This window comes from Coregonus lavaretus, assembly GCF_964263955.1.
Source record: "Coregonus lavaretus genome assembly, chromosome: 4".
NCBI classification, from domain to species: Eukaryota; Metazoa; Chordata; class Actinopteri; order Salmoniformes; family Salmonidae; genus Coregonus; species Coregonus lavaretus.
In genome coordinates, this window is record NC_139991.1 from 30,977,012 (window position 1) to 30,997,893 (window position 20,882).

A 20,882-nucleotide genomic window follows, 5' to 3' on the forward strand; every position below is an offset into this window, starting at 1 on the left:
TGCTTTTATCTTTTACTTATCTATTTTTTACTTAACATTTTTTATTTTATTTTAAAACAACAATGTTCGTTAAGGGCTTGTAAGTAAGTATTTCACTGTAATGTCTACACCTGTTGTATTCAGCGTATGTGGCAAATAAAATGTGATTTGATTTAGATCGGTGACACCCACAGAACACAACTGTGAAGGGTTAAAATAAATATTAGCGTCGTAGCTCAAATTGCGGAACTCTGAAACCACCTTGAAATGTTGTTTAGTTTTAGTTTAGTTGATTAATTCAACTATTTTTTCAAAAAGAGCACACATAAAACTTGAAAAAGACATACATGCACATGAGTAAAATCATCGAGGATAACACACAATAAAGTCTGGGACTTAATTCCATTGTGGTCCTCTTGAACCTGTATAAGCACACATGAGCAACACCTGATCCTGCCTATGTGAGTATGTGGACTCACCTTCAATACTACCCTGATCAGCTTATTCTGGGCTATCTGGAGCTTCCCCTTCAGAAGCTTAGATAAGCCCCCAAACCAGGAAGTACTAGCATAGTCAAAATGGCATTGAATGAGGGCAGTGGCTAGCACTCTGATGGAGTCCTTATCAAGCAGCTTGGACTTTCTAGCCAAAAACGTAGTCCTGGCATTAACCTTCCCTAGCACTTTACATTTACATTTACATTTACGTCATTTAGCAGACGCTCTTATCCAGAGCGACTTACAAATTGGTGCATTCACCCTATAGCCAGTGGGATAACCACTTTACAATTATTATTATTATTATTTAAAAAAAAAAAAATCTTAATTTTTTTTTTGTCAATTTTTTTATCAATTTTTTTTTTTTTTTTTTTTTTTATTATTCTTATTTTTATTTTATTTTTTTTACCTCCCAAGCTTCCATCAAGGATGCATCCCAGGTAGCTAACAGAGGTTTTTGTAGTGAGCCACATTAACTTACCAGTCAACCTACTATGTGTATTGGACATTCATATTGCGCTGGATAGCCTTACCTATGGATTGTGAATCAATAAAATGGGGTATCAGTCTACTGTGACACCCACAGAACACAAGTGTGAAGAGTTTAAACAAATATTAGCGCCGTAAGGCTGTACAGTGTAATATGAATGTCCAATACACATAGGTTGAATGGTAAGCTTAATGTGGTTCATTTCACAGTGGCTTTAGAGTCCTGCAATATGAGCTACTACACTAATATTTGTTTAAACTCTTTACAGTTGTGTTCTGTGTGTGTCACTGAGTAGACTGATACCCAATTTCATTGATCCACAATCCTTAGGTAAGGCTGTACAGTGCAATATGATTGTCAATACGCACAATAGGATGACTGGGGAGGTGATTTCCTACAGTCAAAGTTCCACAATAAGAGCTACGATGCTAATATACTCAACAAAAATATAAACGCAACATGTAAAGTGTTGGTCCCATGTTTCATGAGCTGAAATAAAAGATTCCAGAAATGTTCCATATGCACAAAAAGCTTATTTCTCTCAAATGTTGTGCACACATTTGTTTACATCCCTGTTTGTGAGCATTTCTCCTTTGCCAAGATAATCCATCCACCTGACAGGTGTGGCATATCAAGAAGCTGATTAAACAGCATGATCATTACACAGGTGAATCTTGTGCTGAGGATAATAAAAGGCCATTCTAAAATGTGCCGTTTTGTCACACAACACAATGCCACAGATGTCTCAAGTTTTGAGGGAGCGTGCAATTGGCATGCTGACTGCAGGAATATCCACCAGAGCTGTTGCCAGAGAATTTAATGTTAATTTCTCTACCAATGTCGTTTTAGAGAATTTGGCAGTACATCCAACCGGCCTCACAACCGCAGACCACGTGTAACCACGCCAGCCCAGGACCTAGACATCCGGCTTCTTCACCTGCGGGATCATCTGAGACAAGTCACCCGGACAGCTGATGAAACTGAGGAGTATTTCTGTCTGTAATAAAGCCCTTTTGGGTGGGGAAAAACTCATTCTGATTGGCTGGGACTGGCTCCCCAGTGGCCTATGCCCTCCCAGGCCCACCCATGGCTGCGCCCCTGTCCAGTCATGTGAAATCCATAGATTAGGCCCTAATTTACTTCAATTGACTGATTTTCTTATATGAACTGTAACTCAGTAAATCGTTGAAATTGTTGCATGTTGAGTTTATATTTTTGTTCAGTATATATGTGTAAACGCTTCACAGTTATGTTCTGTGGGTGTCACTGAGTAGACTGATACCACATTTCATTTATCCATAATCCATAGGTAAGGCTGTACGATTAAATATAAGTATTCCCCCAATGTAATTCTGAAGCGTAATACATCCACGGTGCAATTTCAACAGATTTTTATATTTTTTTCCAGTCAAATTAACTCATTATTGTCTTTTGAATTTATATATCAATTCTCCAACATTGTTTAGCATTATTTAGTCAAAATATGACATGATTCCGCTATTTGTAATCATTTGCATCACTTTCAGTGAGGAACTTTTATTTAGAAGACGAACCGTAAATTCCAATATTGTGGCTAGCTTCACATAGGTGGGCGGAGAGGTCTGGGATAGCGAATCGGATCGAGGATAGCTAGCAAGCTTGAATCGATAAAGATGGCGACAGCGAGAGACACCGAAGATAAAATTATATGTATTATCGCTAATAAAAACAAGAAATGTTTATTCAGATAGGTGCAGAAAGGATACCTTTATAACAAAGAAAGCTATTCGCTCATGCTGTTGCACTTTGTTTTTAACTTAAAGGACCGTGTGCGCAAGCGATTTGTTTTCAGAGGAGCTCCACAGTTCTATGTCAAGTTAGCAGTGTTGGCTAGCTAGCCTGATTGGATCTCAATCGCTTATGAATTTCTAGGATCAGGACGAATGTCGTTGGACTGCAAATCGATTTTACGAGGGATTGAATTTTCTTCAAATTGTTCATGAACCGATTGGACAACATCGTCTAGTTTACGTTTGGAATATAGCCATTCAACTGGCCCCGTGACACGGAGAGTGTCGATTCGGAGTGACTGACCGTCATGTATTTTTTAACTGGCTGGCCCCGGAGGCTACTTTGTCCACTGAAAAGTGAAGAGGAACCGTTTCACATTCAGCCCAACTCCCAGAGGTTTTACTTCGCTGTGTTGTCAGAGACTCAACTAAGCGTCTGGTTTAGTCGGGTAAGCAACGAAGGAATCGCCGATGAGCTGGCTAGCCGCTACCTAGCAGTTGTTAGCCAGTTAGCTAGTAGCAAGCAAGCTAAGTTTGGTCTGTGCACACTGGTTGCCGCGTCACCGACTTTTTATTTATTTAATCATGGCATGGCATATTTAGCTAGCTAACTGTCATGGCATACAGGGACTTAGAAGAATGTTAGCTAGCTAACGTTAGTAGCTGGCGCATACAAAACAAGCATCAGCTGTTTGGCAAAAGTAACGTTACTAGCTAGCTAAGCTAACGTTGCACACAAATAATGTATTCAGTCCAGTATAATAAAGTATGTACCAAACTAACGTTACATTGGCTAGCAGTAGCTAGCTAGATAGCTAAATACATGGCAAATCACATTTGCAGAGTTATTGGCACTAACATTTTAATACATTCATGTAGTTTAATGAGGATTATGTAAGAATACTATTTAATATAATCGCTACTGTCCAAAGTGTTTAGCTTGGCCGGCTTTTGTAAAAGGTGCAAATCAGAGTTATAATTTGGTATACTCAGTTCAGCCTTAAAAGCAATGTTTATTTTACTCCCCTAACACCCTACCATACATAGCTCCATATAGCTCTGGTGCAAATTCCTTCACCGTCACTGGGTGCCCCATGAAACAAGCTTGGGTTAAAGGAGAGCATTGTTATGTATCTAGCCATAACAGTGTAAATTACAGACTTCCAGTGAATTTCAATACCTCCATGTGCGTCATTCTTCTTCCCATTCCTCTCATATTCATAACAAAGTAGGGTTGGGCGATGTTTTGGGAGGCCTCTTCTATGATATGCTACTCCAAATATCGCAATATCCGATATATTCGTTTTACGTTAATGACTAAATAATTCCAGACTGTGCAATTTCTGTGCTTATTTACGATATTATAGTTGCGTTCTCATTAAATAATCTTAGTATGGGAACAAATAATAAGGCTTAGTTAATTAGTTTAGACTTCTTTTTCAACATATTGATACCACCGAACTGATAAAACTGCACAGTTTTGATTTGTAAAGCTCAAATAGAATAGTCTTGTACATGTTCTTGCACTTCACAGTATATCGTCAATGTCAACATCTGCAAATACAGTTATGTCAGCCCAGCTGTAAAATGAGCTCGGTCTCCATGACTATGCTACATAAATGTGTAAACGCAAGAGTGCTGCAAATATCTTGCAGTAAAATAGAATTAGATGTTTCTGCATTACATAATACGTATATAATGTAAATCTAGGCCGGCATTTATTTCCCTGTCTTACAGGCAGTATCCTGTTGAGCTTCCTGGTTTTCTTATTTTCCCCAGTGGCCTGGGAACATAAACTGGGAGAAACGGTAGAGAATGGACAGGATGTCCAGGAAGGTCCACACAGGACAGGAATGTGGGTGCTGCTATAACCCTAACTCAGTGGCTGGTCCAGGCCCCCCTTGCCTTCTGTCTGCTCTGCATGCCTTTTTAGTTTAGTGTTTTAAAGCAGCCAGGCATGTCCAGTCCAAGACTCAAGGCTTCTTTGAAGGTCAGCCAGCCTGACTGAACTAGGCAGCAATGCACAGATCTAGGCCTATCTGATCTATAAATCATGTCAACCTCAACAGCTGGGCATGAACTGATCCCATAACGGATAGTATGTAAAAATGAATGTATCTACAACTTCTAGCTCAAAGACAGCCCCTTCCCCCAGGAGTTATCGGGTCTGAGCTTGGGACTTTCCTAGTCTCCAAGTTGGATTCCATAAATGGAACACCTCTTGCACACTTCAGTACTAGTTTCCTTCCTCCTCCATGGGAGCAGTTTCCCTCCATGGGAAACTCTCCTACTGCCTGCTCCTCCTCTGTCCTCTCGCCAGTTCCTTCCCTCTCCTATCTCTCTGTTTATCAGCCATCCCCTATGGCTGACCCCCCCCATGACTCCTCTAAAGCCCATGGCTCTAATCCCATCTCTCTTCAGCTTGGCCTGCCCTGCCTGGCGCTAGCAGAAATCCGTGTAAGGGAGCAGCTTAGTCATGTAGTCCTGCTGTCACCCTGCCCTGCGCCTTGGATTTTGCACGGGCAGATATGTGTGGGAATTAACTGTGGAACTCTAGGAAAAGATGGAAGAGGTGGCGGTTGTCAGGCAGGAGTTCTCTAGACCTCTAGGACCTCTTCAATTACACTGACTTAGTAGAATGTGTTGTTATAAAGCGTATTAATTGTGAGGTTTTGTCTGAGTGTCTTTGGTGTTTGGTGTCCAATCACACAATTGCAATTTGGATTTTGAGAACAGCTCTCAGTATCAGTTGACATAAAATTAAAAGACAGTTTAGCATAAGGGCATTTGAGGGCAGTGGCTGAGTGAGGGTTGTTTATTGGTTCAGCACAGGGAGGCTTGTTGGGGTTGATTGAGAGGTTCTCTCTCATGCAAGAATGCATCATCCCCTCAGTTAAAGGGGCAATGAGTGACCAGACCCTGGAGGAGTAACTCTACCTTCCCACAGAGGAGATGGGTCCACTGAGGTCTCAGTAGTCTGGCTCAGGCATTCCTTTCATATTAGGCAGTATAGAGTTAGCCGATTTTGAGGTGTTCTGGATGGCAGTCTACTAACCCCGGCACCCTAAGCTTAAAGATGTCCTCCAGCAATTTTTGTTTATTACTGTTGAAAAGCGATATCCCAAGTATAAATACAGTAACGTACTCGCACTAAAGGGTAAAAAAAATGTGTTTCCTACAAAACTGCAAACTTCGGGGAATAGGGAATTGAAGGAGTTGGTCTGATGGTGATTCGTGATGTCATCGGCCTCCCCTATTGCTTAAAGAGATTCTCCTGTACTTTTGTATACTTTTTAGCCAGTAGTTCTGAAAGTAGCACTTACGAGCCAAACTTGGTCCCAGAAAATTGCATACCATGTCACGTGCAGATATGTGCACCACGTCATTGCTCTCTCGCTCTCTCTGATTGAGGGGTTGGGTTAAATGCGGAAGACACATTTCGTTTAAACGCATTCAGTTCTGCAACTGACTAGGTATCCCCTTCCCTCTCTCTCTCTCTCTCTGCTGTGTCCATTGAGCCGTTGCTCCCACCCTTCAACCTCATTGGATAACGCTGGGCAGGCCTCTTGCTAGCTGTCACTCAAATGCGAAGGGCTGAAGCTTATTGGCTAGAAATCGACTTGCTAGAGGGGTGGCCCGCGTGGGGGGAAATGTAGGGAAAATGGCCTGGCACAGCTTCAAGAAAACAGTCGCTTCAAACTAGGGGTTTCGTGGCAGATTGAGGTAAAACAGTAATTCTGCTCATAGATTATGCATACATGAACTACACAATGACACATCCAGCCCAAAGCAGGAGGTTAAGTCGCCAAAGTACCAGAGCATGTCTTTAGCGAACACTAGAGGAGCAATAGAGAACAAAAGAGGAAAGCTGGAAAAGGAGACTAGAGTAGGACTTCTAAGCCGAACAAATTTCAATACCTATGCATTTTCATCTGCCCGCTAGTTGGATATCCACTTCCATCATATTATTCTCAAGTCATGATATCTCTGTGATCCCGATGACAGTGCTTTTCATCAGTAGGAATCCTCACTGCAACAAGGTCCTCTGAGACCTTTGTAATATAGGCTACTGTATGAAAACGTCTGTTTGAAGTCGGGCCCTTGGGGTTATTCTAGCTAATTAGCATTAGTGCTAGGCTAGCTGGGTTTGTGCTTGACTGAATGAATCGGGTTGTGGGGGAGGTTTGGTTTAGAGTTACCCCTGTGCCTTATTACTATCCCTCACATACGAAGAGTCCCACTGGGGCAGTTACAGTCCCTGTCTACATCCCACCCTATCTATATGGAGTATATACACTGAGTGTACAAAGCATGTCATAGACTGACCAGGTGAATCCAGGTGAAAGCTATGATCCCTTATTGATATCACTTGTTAAATCCACTTCAATCAGTGTAGATGAAGGGGAGGAGACAGGTTAAATAATGATTTTTAAGCCTTGAGATTATTGAGACATGGATTGTGTATGTGTGCCATTCAGAGGGTGAATGGGGAAGAGAAAATATTTAAGTGCCTATGAACGGGGTATGGTAGTAGGTGCCAGGCTAACCGGTTTGAGTGTGTCAAACTGCAACGCTGCTGGGTTTTTCACGCTCAACAGTTTCCCGTGTGTATCAAGAATGGTCCACCACCAAAAGGACATCCAGCCAAATTGACACAACTGTGGGAAGCATTGGAGTCAACATGGGCCAGCATCCCTGTGGAACACTTTCGACACCTTGTACCCCGATGAATTGGGGATGTTCTGAGCACAAAAACAGGTGAAACTCAAATTTAGGAAGGGGTTCCTAATATTTTGTTCACTCAGTGTATATCAGCCAGTAAGCAGGTTTTCATCGACACTTTTATATGCGAGTAAAGTACGTTGGGATAAAAAATGTCATGACAGGCCTGATGGAAACTTATCGGTAAACTTTCCAAATGTCGACAAATCAAAATACGCTGGGCAAGGTGGGATATTTTTGTTGGTAAAGTTAATTATGCGAGAAATGTCAGTGGAAACGCTTTTATGTGCAAATATTGATATAATAACCATCATATCGAAGTAAACTTGGAGTCACATGATGACATGTTGTGACCCTCCCACTACGACTCGTCGGGAAAACATGCAGTTTATTAGGGTACAGATGAAATAAGTTATGATGAACTTCACAGGGTGGTGGAAGTGCAAGGTGATGAGCTTGATGCTCCTTTCCAATAAATATCGAGGGTCTTATTCTGGTGACATGATCATCAATGATTGGCTGCCGTTTGACAAAAAATAATCTATCTTTTGTCCATAATAATTTCATAATGTAGGCTATACCCGCACTGTATCTGCGAGCTGTTGGCTAGGGCGCACATGCCAATGTCAGTGTTCGCTATATAACGCACATTTTTTTGGTGGTAAAACCATCAGGGGAGTTGAAATATGATCGTAACCCATTTAACTTCTATTTTTTTTAATTGGTACGTGGGAATTTAACCGCAAAAGGTATTTTAATGTGACCTACGTCATCACGCACAGCCTTTTATCTGCAACAAGTACATTTGATGGAAACACATCTCTGGTGGGAAAAATGCGCATATTGTTTTTATGCAGATTTTAGAATATTCGCATGGAAATCTGTCGCGAATTGGATGGAAACCTAGCTATTGTTATAGTAATAGTGTGTGACAGGCTGTCCAACCTTGTCGACATTCATGTTGGCATTCCTGTCCACTAGTCTCCGTCTTGCCCAATGCTACTGCTGATCCAGGACCTGGGCTGAGGGCTCTGAAATGCGAACACGCACACAAAAAGGGTAACAACACACACACACACACATATCTATATACACACACACTTTTACACTCATAATACAGTGGGGGGGGAAAGTATTTAGTCAGCCACCAATTGTGCAAGGTCTCCCACTTAAAAAGATGAGAGGCCTGTAATTTTCATCATAGGTACACGTCAACTATGACAGACAAATTGAGAAAACAAAATCCAGAAAATCACATTGTAGGATTTTTTATGAATTTATTTGCAAATTATGGTGGAATATAAGTATTTGGTCACCTACAAACAAGCAAGATTTCTGGCTCTCACAGACCTGTAACTTCTTATTTAAGAGGCTCCTCTGTCCTCCACTCGTTACCTGTATTAATGGCACCTGTTTGAACTTGTTATCAGTATAAAAGACACCTGTCCACAACCTCAAACAGTCACACTCCAAACTCCACTATGGCCAAGACCAAAGAGCTGTCAAAGGACACCAGAAACAAAATTGTAGACCTGCACCAGGCTGGGAAGACTGAATCTGCAATAGGTAAGCAGCTTGGTTTGAAGAAATCAACTGTGGGAGCAATTATTAGGAAATGGAAGACATACAAGACCACTGATAATCTCCCTCGATCTGGGGCTCCGCGCAAGATCTCACCCCGTGGGGTCAAAATGATCACAAGAACGGTGAGCAAAAATCCCAGAACCACACGGGGGGACCTAGTGAATGACCTGCAGAGAGCTGGGACCAAAGTAACAAAGCCTACCATCAGTAACACACTACGCCGCCAGGGACTCAAATCCTGCAGTGCCAGACGTGTCCCCCTGCTTAAGCCAGTACATGTCCAGGCCCGTCCGAAGTTTGCTAGAGTGCATTTGGATGATCCAGAAGAGGATTGGGAGAATGTCATATGGTCAGATGAAACCAAAATAGAACTTTTTGGTAAAAACTCAACTCGTCGTGTTTGGAGGACAAAGAATGCTGAGTTGCATCCAATGAACACCATACCTACTGTGAAGCATGGGGGTGGAAACATCATGCTTTGGGGCTGTTTTTCTGCAAAGGGACCAGGACGACTGATCCGTGTAAAGGAAAGAATGAATGGGGCCATGTATCGTGAGATTTTGAGTGAAAACCTCCTTCCATCAGCAAGGGCATTGAAGATGAAACGTGGCTGGGTCTTTCAGCATGACAATGATCCCAAACACACCGCCCGGGCAACGAAGGAGTGGCTTTGTAAGAAGCATTTCAAGGTCCTGGAGTGGCCTAGCCAGTCTCCAGATCTCAACCCCATAGAAAATCTTTGGAGGGAGTTGAAAGTCCGTGTTGCCCAGCGACAGCCCCAAAACATCACTGCTCTAGAGGAGATCTGCATGGAGGAATGGGCCAAAATACCAGCAACAGTGTGTGAAAACTTACAGAAAACGTTTGACCTGTGTCATTGCCAACAAAGGGTATATAACAAAGTATTGAGAAACTTTTGTTATTGACCAAATATGTATTTTCCACCATAATTTGCAAATAAATTCATTAAAAATCCTACAATGTGATTTTCTTGATTTTTTTTCCTCATTTTGTCTGTCATAGTTGACGTGTACCTATAATGAAAATTACAGGCCTCTCTCATCTTTTTAAGTGGGAGAACTTGCACAATTGGTGGCTGACTAAATACTTTTTTTCCCCACTGTATGCTGCTACTATCTGTTCTTTATTTTACTCGTATCATCTATCCTGATTAGGGCTGTCCCTGACAAAAAAAATGTAATGGTCGACCGAGAGTCGTCTGTTCTTTCGACCAATCGATTGGTCTACATTTTTAAACGTGTATTTTTCCATATGGACACATCAATTCTGTTTTTAATCAAATCAACAATAGTCTGATAGCTTGTCTGAAGCTTTAGTCGCACTGTTTGATGAAATAATTAAAACACAAATGACTAGAGGGAGTCCGATCGCAATTGATTTGATTGTGTAATTTTATTTAATTTTTAATGACAGCAAGTGACTAGCACCCATTGTCTCTCTCTCCTCCCTGCTGCAGCGACCACCACAGAACATCAACAGTGTTTATCGTGCTGACTGTGTTACTGAAGCTGCAACATAATTACAGCCATTTCTGACTGAAAAGTTCTGCTATTAAAATCCCTAATTTGTTTAGGAAAAACATTCCCTATTCCCTCAACCCTTGCTCTCTTTATGTGACTCATGTATGCATCGCATGCACGTGACCAATAGGGCCTGACCTATATCATAATCACATCAATAAATTGGTTATAACAAACTCTGAACACCGTAACACATGTGACAGCTAAATGGATGCAGAGGACGTGATAAATGAACTCGAAACTGGGGAATTTTTGCTGGTTGATCAGGAGGTAAAGGGGAAGTCTGATGTGTGGAATACATTTGACTAGTTGTGGAAAATACTGGAGCTCAAGAAAAAGAAGGTAAGGAGAAAGCGCTGCGTGCATATTATGTGTGCCAAACAGGTGCTGTTTGATTACAGTATATTTTTTCTGACCGTTTGGAACAATGTAAACAACACTAAATAAATTATAAGCATTTATTACATCAAAGACTAAAAACGGTCGCATGCATTCGTGAATGCAATTGCCTAAATGGAATGGTTTATTGTTTATGCTAATTATTCAAGGGTCGCTTTGTTATTTTATTTTTAATCTAAAATACTTGATTGCATTTCAAATCATGAATGACTCGTATGTTGTGTGATGACATGAACGAATTAATGATTGATTGATACAGTAGCCTATATAAGTATTGAAATATAGGCCTAAGTAAGTTACAGTATTGATTAAACAGGATGCGCTCTTAGGCCTACGGCTAGATGGTGGTTATACAAGGCTGCTATACTAAGCCTACTAATGATAATGACATTACTTATTATAATGATCATAATAATAATAGTAATAATAACAATAAGGAGATCAAGAAAAAGGAGGGTTATTATTATAAACATTATTTTTCGGACAATTTGGAACAGTGTAAACAACACTAAATAAATTATAATATCAGAGGTTGTTTTTAACGAAAAAAAAGTGTCAAGCCTTTATTACAGCATAGCAAATATTAAAAACAGCATAATTTGTGAAATTGTTTATCCGACGTGGTTGCATGAGGCTTGGTGCTCACGGAATCAGTAGGCTATTAAGTAAACACAGGCAACAGAAGCAGGATCTGTCTTATTTGTGTAGATATACAGTACCAGTCCAAAAGTTTGGACACATCTACTCATTCAAGGGTTTTTCCATATTTTTACTATTTTCTACATTGCAGAATAATAGTGAAGACATTACAACTATGAAATAACACATGGAATCATGTAGTAACCAAAAAAGTGTTAAACAAATCAAAATATATTTTATATTTGAGATTCTTCAAAGTAGCCACCCTTTGCCTTGATGACAGCTTTGCACACACTTGGCATTCTCTCAACCAGCGTCATGATGTAGTCACTTGGAATGCATTTAAATTAACAGGTGTGCCTTGTTAGAAGTTAATTTGTGGAATTTCTTTCCTTCTTAATATGTTTGAGCCAATCAGTTGTATTGTGACAAGGTAGGGGTGGTATATAGAAGATAGCCCTATTTGGTAAAATACCAAGTCCATATTATGGCAAGAACAGCTCAAATAAGCAAAGAGAAACGACAGTCCATCATTACTTTAAGACATGAAGGTCAGTCAATCCGGAAAATCTTAAGAACTTTGAAAGTTTCTTCAAGTGCAGTCGCAAAAACCATCAAGCGCTATGATGAAACTGGCTCTCATGAGGACTGCCACAGGAAAGGAAGACCCAGATGTACCTCTGCTGCAGAGGATAAGTTCATTAGAGTTAACTGCACCTCAGATTGCAGCCCAAATAAATGCTTCACAGAGTTCAAGTAACAGACGCATCTCAACATCAACTGTTCAGAGGAGACTGCGTGAATCAGGCCTTCATGGTCAAATTGCTGCAAAGAAACCACTACTAAAGGACACCAATAAGAAGAAGAGACTTGCTTGGGCCAAGAAACACAAGCAATGAACATTAGACCGGTGGAAATCTGTCCTTTGGTCTGATGAGTTCAAATTTTAGATTTTTGGTTCCAACCGCAGAGTAGGTGATCTCCGCATGTGTGGTTCCCACCGTGAAACATGCAGGAGGTGGTGTGGGGGTGCTTTGCTGGTGACACTGTCTGTGATTTATTTAGAATTCAAGGCACACTTAACCAGCATGGCTACCACAGCATTCTGCAGCGATACGCCATCCCATCTGGTTTGCACTTAGTGGGACTATCGTTTGTTTTTCAACAGGACAATGACCCAAAACACACCTCCAGGCTGTGTAAGGGCTATTTGACCAAGGAGAGTGATGGAGTGCTGCATCAGATGACCTGGCCTCCACAATCACCCGACCTCAACCCAATTGAGATGTTTTGGGATGAGTTGGACCGCAGAGTGAAGAAAAAGCAGCTAACAAGTGCTCAGCATATGTGGGAATTCCTTCAAGACTGTTGGAAAAGCATTCCTCATGAAGCTGGTTGAGAGAATGCCAAGAGTGTGCAAAGCTGTCATTAAGGCAAAGGGTGGCTACTTTGAAGAATATAAAATATATTTTGATTTTTTTTTTTAACTTTTGGTTACTACATTGATTCCATATGTGTTATTTCATAGTTTTGATGTCTTCACTATTATTCTACAATGTAGAAAATAGTAAAAAATAAAGAAAAACCCTTGAATGAGTAGGTGTGTCCAAACCTTTTGACTGGTACTGTATATGTGGATGATTTATAAAGCCAGGCACATTTAACAGTTAGGCTATTGATGATAGACCCAATTAAGTTGCGGTTTCCTCTCTCCTCACTTTTCTTAGACAATTAAGGCAAGGGCTGTTTTCTGGTCTCCTAACTTCGCTGCTGCCTCGACTAACCGGTGGCCCCGCACATTGACTCTGTACCGGTACCCCCTGTATATAACCTCCCTACTGTTATTTTATTTTACTGCTGCTCTTTAATATTTTTTTTTCTTAAACTGCATTGTTGGTTAAGGGCTTGTAAGCATTTCACTGTAATGTCTACACCTGTTGTATTCGGCGCATGTGGCAAATAAAATGTGATTTGCAATGTTCTCAAAACCAATATGCTGGTTAACTTTGCTATTATGCACAAAGCAACGTGGTCTAGGAAAAGGCGCCAATTCAACAGTATGCTAACGTTTCAGAACCTTGGACAACCAAGGTTCTTAAATCGGTTTTCAGTTAAAATTATATGAAAAATGCATACAATTCCATGTGAATTCACAATGCAGCTGCACTTCTGCCAGCAACGGTGTGGGTCTCAAGGTGTGTCCCTTTTTAGATGGTTAAGCATTGCACCTGTACTACCATTACTGTACCTCAATTCCACCTGGCAAAGTTTACATTTCCTTCTCATTAAACTTCTCAAAGTATTGCCATACAGGACTTCGCTGCTGTCGCTTGCCTTTCTCTGTGAATTTTCCAACCGTTAACGACAATGACCTAGTGGTGAGTGGCGCAGTGGTCTAAGGCACTGCATCGCAGTGCTAACTGTGCCACTAGAGATCCTGGTTCGAATCCAGGCTCTGTCGCAGCCGGCCGCGACCGGGAGACTCATGGGCGGCGCACAATTGGCCCAGCGTTGTCCAGGGTAGGGGAGGGAATGGCCGGCAGGGATGTAGCTCAGTTGATAGAGCATGGTGTTTGCAACGCCAGGGTTGTGGGTTCGATTCCCACGGGGGGCCAGTATAAAAAAATATAATAATATGTATTCACTAACTGTAAGTCGCTCTGGATAAGAGCGTCTGCTAAATGACTTAAATGTAAATGGTGGAGAGTCGACTCCAACATTTTGCACGTCGACCTCTCTAAGATTCAGTATTTTTGGAACAGAGGACACTGATTTAGTTGCCGTACTAAAAAGAACACAAAAACTCCCATCTTTCTTAGCGCGCTAGCGAGGGACAGAGAGAGAGGGGAGGGGCACAGTATAGACCGGTCAGTCATCACGCAGACAGTCAGAATCGTGCGCAAGCCCTATCGATCAGCAATCCAAATCTGTATCTCGCAATGGAATGCTGTATTTGGCAATTTCTTGGCTTGCAATGTCTCGCAACTTCAGTAAAGCAGGGCCTATCGTCAATGAATAGGCTAGGATATTGAGATGAGCGAGATGCAACACTTCGCTCTCACAGTCGCAAACAATATCTGTGCATGTGCACGGGTTTGCTTCATGCTGTTCAGAGTGGTAGACAGGGCACCAAAACAGTAGCGAAGTTGAGCCTCGCACTTCAATGCTCTTAGTTTTTTGCGATAATTGACCCACTATGCTGTTTACTTTCTGCAGCTACGTAAAAAAAGACAACAAAAGTGTTTTTCGGTAAGGGATTTTTCTTAACGTTAAGGTTTCCAATTTTGTTTTAACGTTCACACCCCTAACACAGACAGACAGACAGACAGACAGACGCACACACACGGTATAGCTTTAGCCTCTCCATCTTTGTCATTATATAATTCAGTATCCTAGTCTTAACGGTATGCTTGGCCTCTCACAGTCTCATTAGAAAAAAGCAAGACGATATGCCTATTTCCTGCTGAAAGAGGCCAGGCTGAGTCTGGACATGATAACAATAGATGGTTGCGTGCCGTCTGTGTCGTTTCCTGTTTCTGTTGTGTCCTGAAGGTCGCCAGAGAATAATTATGAATACAACCGTTTACCAAGTCATGTTTTACTCACAATACAGTCCAGAGGTTTAGAATATTGATTGTGAAACCACAGTTGATTTCCTCATTTCACTGCATAGACAATCTCCGTTTAGTGTCATAGTTGGCAGAAGTTCTCAAAACTGTAGATGGGGAAAGTCATTTTTCGGTTTTAAAAATGGATTAGGTTAAATGTCCTTTTAGGGAATTGAAATTATGATGATTACCTAAGTGATTCAGCGGCCAGGTTTTTGTGTGTGTGATGTTTGGCTCTGTCTGTGAGATGGAGAGGAAAGCTTATCAGGGCCCGTATCCACAAAGCATCTGACAAAAGGTCCTAGGAATCCTGTTAAAACCTGTTTTTAAAACCAGCTCAGAGTAGGTTTTAGGAGGATGTTAAGACACTAGGTTGGGCATTTGACAATGTTTGACTGTTCGAGTGCTAGCACGATAATTTTTTCGTACTCTGGAAAATATATTTTTTATAACAAGGGCAAGGCCCGCACTGGAAAACATGTGCGCATTAATCTATATGCCAACAGTGCACAACAATGCCTAATTTATAGTAACCATTACAGATAACAAATCCTAATTGCTAAATTGCCCCTTATATACACTCAGCGGGACAATTTTATTAGGTACACCCATCTAGTACTGGGTTGGACCCCCCTTTGCCTCCAGAACAGCCTGAATTTTTCAGGGCATTCTACAAGGTGTCGGAAACGTTCCACAGGGATGTTGGTCCATGCTGATGCGATGGCATCACGCAGTTGCAGCAGATTGGACATCGGTACATTCATGCTGCGAACAGCCGGTTCCATCTCATCCCAAAGATACTCTATTGGGTCGAGGTCTGGGGACTGCGCAGGCCACTAAAGTAAACTGAACTCGCTGTCATGTTCCAGGCAATGTTTTTCCACTCTTCAATTGTCCAGTGTTGGTGATCGCGTGCCCACTGGAGCCGCTTCTTCTTGTTTTTAACTGATAGGAGTGGAACCTGCGGTGGTCGTCTGCTGCAATAGCCTATCCGTGACAAGGATCGACGAGTTGTGCGTTCCGAGATGCCGTTCTGCACACCATTGTTGTACTGAGGCGTTATTTGTCTGTTTGTGGCACGCCTGTTAGCTTGCACGATTCTTGCCATCAAGGAGCTGTTTTCACCCACAGGACTGCCGCTGACTGGATGTTAAACTCTAGACACTGTCGTGCGTGAAAAGGCCAGGAGGGCGGCCGTTTCTGAGATACTGGATCCGGCGCGCCTGGCACTGACGATTATACAACGCTCAGTCGCTTAGGTCACTCGTTTTGCCCATTCTAGTGTTCAATCGAACAGCAACTGAATGCCTCGATGCCTGTCACCTGCTTTATATAGCAAGCCACGTGACTCACTGTCTGAAGGTGCGATCCATTTTTGTGAACGGGGTGGTGTACCTATTTAGACAAACAACTGTATATTTAGAAGTAAACAATTGCAATTTAAGATTCATTTATTGAAACTGTAATATCAACTGGTAATATTATATTGTGGAACACAATCTTAAAACTGGCAATAACTTCAGCAGTGGTGCTTGCTTGTAGAAGCATATGACTGTGCAATGGCATAGACTTGTTTTTGTTAATTTAGCAGACAAGACGTTCTTATTTCACAAGCCCTTATCACAGTCAAGACACCTATTTTAAAGCAAAAAACATGATGTAATATAACAGAATAAAGTGGAACAGAATATTTTTCCTAATGAAAAAGGTTGCTAGTGCGAAGTGATGCGCATTCACGCATCTGGAACAGTTATTCTTGAAGTGATCATTTGAAACAGGGCTTAGTTTGGCGTGTTGAAATACCATTTATTCAGGGTTACAAACCAAAATCTGCCTTGTCGATATAGGCCTACAGACGGGCGATTTAATTTTATTCTGACTGTTCTTCAATTCCACATTGAACACTGCATGCTGATGAATTACGGCCACGACATCTGTTTGGGGAGTAGGCCTTGGCTTAATGATTCTGATGAAAATACGCTCTTTGTCTTTATCAAACTGTGTTTGCATATTTTCAGTGTGGAACCTGTTTATTTTTAGGGGAGATTATAGCCTATGCTAACCAATTTTAAATGGCACTAGCAGTTCGCAAAGTAGCCTAAACAGAAAACAGATGGCACGCAATTATTCCAAAACTGCAGCTCGTTGCTGGAGCACATATTTCCCTACTTCAATCAACCAGGTCATTTTGACCAGTCCATTTTGAATGCGTGATAAAACTGTCGTCATTTGGCAAGGAATGTAGCTTGTGTATCCCATCAGTTAGAGGCATTTTTTATGCCCATTGTCCCACTGTTCTTACAGGCATTTATTTCTGTAGGCCTAACAGGAGCTTGTGTGCGAACTAAGCACACGTGTGTAGAGGGAGCGGTCGGAACACAATTGAGTGAGACACGGAGGGGAAAGGGAATTTAGGGATTAGAACTGTGTGATGCTTGCCTTTTTAGTTTCTTTTTTGTTGTGCCCCGCAAATGCACATGTACTAATGTAACACTTGAGTCAAATTAACGTCGTCTTCAAGACATTTCATATTTTTTCGGGACAAGCCACAAAGCACATTTCACCAAATAGCTTTACAGTATTTGAAAAAAAAGTGATCTCTGGTTAAAGATCTAGTTTTGACGTCTGTTCGAGTACTTGATTACTCATGCTCATCCCGATAAGACACTGCTCAGACAAATTCTGAGCCAGGAGTAAAATCAACTCATAAAAGTTTCTCAGCTGGTAATAACGACAGTTTGAAGTATAGCAAGGGAAAGATAGTGATGACGCTCAATGACGTTGCAAATAATGGGGAATAACCAATTGCGATGAGGCATTGCCAGCTATGAACTCTAGCACGCTTCAGACACTGAATGTGACTACGTCAAATGTTGCAATGGTAAAACGTTCGATACCTATCGTTTTCGCCTGACACGATAATTTAGCCTACTCTTTTTAATTAATTAATTAATTTTTTAATTAATATGCCATTTAGCAGACGCTTTTATCCAAAGCGACTTACAGTCATGAGTGCATACATTTTTTTTTTTTGTGTATGGGTGGTCCCGGGGAACGAACCCACTACCTTGGCGTTACAAGCGCCGTGCTCTACCAGCTGAGCTACAGAGGACCACTACTCTTAATTCTTGCCGAATATGTTTGCATGCATAACCTTATTTAACCAATTCTGATATTTTGAATAACGTGATAGACATTGCACTGAATCATACAGTGTAATGCCAGTTGACAGTGGCATTTTGAAAGTATTACCTTTATATCAACACACTCCTCACTCCTGTTCAACAACTAATCACTTTGGCACAATCGGCATCAAGTCACTTGCAGATAATGTTGCATAAAACACAATCCAAATCAACATAGGCCCTAGATGTTTCAATTGCCGAACTTAGAGGCATGCACAAAAATAACAGAATTGTTATAATATTACAGTTCATCAAAACGCTCTGAATTCCCTTTTAGCATGCGCTCCAAAGGGATAACTTCAAATAACATGATATACAGTGCCTTCAGAAAGTATTCAGACCCCTTGACTTTTTTCACATTTTGTTACGTTACAGCCTTATTCTAAAATGGATTAAATAAAAATAAATCCTCAGCAATCTACACACAATACCCCATAATGACAAAGCGAAAACAGGTTCTTTGAAATTGTTGCAAATTTGTTAAAAATAAAAAACATACCTTATTTACATAAGTATTCAGCCCCTTTGCTATGAGACTCGAAGTTGAGCTCCGGTGCATCCTCTTTCCATTGATCATCCTTGATGTTTCTACAACTTGATTGGACTCCACCTATGGTAAATTCAATTGATTGGACATGATTTGGAAAGGCACACACCTGTCTATATACGGTCCCACAGGTGAGGTCAAAGGAATTGTCCGTAGTGCTCCGAGACAGGATTGTGTCGGCACAGATCTGGGGAAGGGTACCAAAACATTTCTGCAGCATTGAAGGTCCCCAAGAACACAGTGGCCTCCATCATTCTTAAACGGAAGATGTTTGGAACCACCAAGACTCTAACTAGGGCTGGCCGCCCGGCCAAACTGAGCAATCGAGGGAGAAGGGCCTTAGTCAGGGAGGTGACCAAGAACCTGATGGTCACTGACAGAGCTCCAGAGTTCCTCTGTGGAGATGGGAGAACCTTCCAGAAGGACAAACATCTCTGCAGCACTCCACCAATCAGGCCTTTATGGTAGAGTGGCCAGACGGAAGTCACTCTCAGTAAAAGGCCCGCTTGGAGTTTGCCAAAAGGCACCTAAAGGACTCTCAGACCATGAGAAACACGATTCTCTGGTCTGATGAAACAAAGATTGAACTCTTTGGCCTGAATGCCAACCGTCCGTCTGGATGAAACCTGGCACCATCCCTACGGTGAAGCATGGTGGTGGCAGCATGTTTTTCAGCGGCAGGGACTGGGAGACTAGTCAGGGTCAAGGCAAAGATGAACGGAGCAAAGTACAGAGAGATCCTTGATGAAAACCTGCTCTAGAGCGCTCAGACTGGGGCGAAGGTTCACCTTCCAACAGGACAACGACCCTAAGCACACAGCCAAGACAACGCAGGAGTGGCTTCGGGACAGGTCTCTGAATGTCTTTGAGTGGCCCAGCCAGAGCCCGGACTTGAACCCGATCGAACATCTCTGGAGAGACCTGAAAATAGCTGTGCAGCAATGCTCCCCATCCAACCTGACAGACCTTGAGAGGATCTGCAGAGATGAATGGGAGAAACTCCCCAAATACAGGTGGGCCAAACTTGTAGCGTCATACCCAAGAAGACTCAATGCTGTAAGCGCTGCCAAATGTGCTTCAACAAAGTACTGAGTAAAGGGTCTGAATACTTATGTGAATGTTTTATTTTATTTCAGTTTTTATTTTTGTATAAATTAGAAAAAAAATTATAACTGTTTTTGCTTTGTCATTATGAAAAAAAAAACTATTTAATCAATTTTAGAATAAGGCTGTAATGTAACAATGTGGAAAAAGTCAATGGGTCTGAATACTTTCCGAATGCACTGTATGTAGGTTAACGAAATAATCGAAAGAAGAATGTGAATTAGGCCTTGTGAAATCATTGTCAAAAATGCAAGAGATACTGAAGCATGTAGGTCTAGATGTATTAATGGGTTGATCATGTGGAAATATCAAAGCATTCTTTCAAGAACTCCAAAGCAATTGCCTGTCTATGACGCAGGAACCGCTAAGTTTTTAAAAAAATGATCAAGACACTTGCTGTTAAGTCTTAACTGGTTAGGACAGCTCATGAGGTCTCCTAAATATCTGTAGACTAGGTGGAACTCCTATGACTAAAGAGGCTTTAAGCATAGCTTTTATTATTACACATGATTAGGAGTAAAACATCTATATTCTCAGCACTTACGACCAATTTTCTACTCTGAGACTCTGTGGATATGGTCCCACATCCTCTCTATAATGAAGTTGATAGCTGGTAAGCCCTGTGCTCATAACTGTGCTCCGATTATGAATCTGCTGAATACGCTGGGATTGATCTGCTGTTTACAGGATCAATGTCTGTGTGTTTTGATGTAGGTGGCTATAGGACCTCACATGTTTACAAAACGTCAACGATCACTTTTCACACTCACCATGTACGCTGCTGCTACTGTCTATTATTCAACCCTACCTACATAGCT

The 20,882-nt window shown here is 41.5% G+C and overlaps 1 protein-coding gene across 2 annotated transcripts in view; it reads left to right on the forward strand.

The window, feature by feature from the left end:
* Positions 1-2,633: 2,633 nt before the first annotated feature.
* The window catches only part of ric1 (RIC1 homolog, RAB6A GEF complex partner 1), a 68,888-nt gene continuing 50,639 nt past the window's right edge, over positions 2,634-20,882 (forward strand). For both annotated transcript variants that reach the window (XM_084160372.1, XM_084160373.1), the window contains exon 1: positions 2,634-3,184. In XM_084160372.1, the coding sequence (XP_084016498.1) occupies positions 3,044-3,184 (141 nt within the window). In that variant the 5' untranslated portion in view covers positions 2,634-3,043. The remainder of the gene's footprint in view (positions 3,185-20,882) is intronic.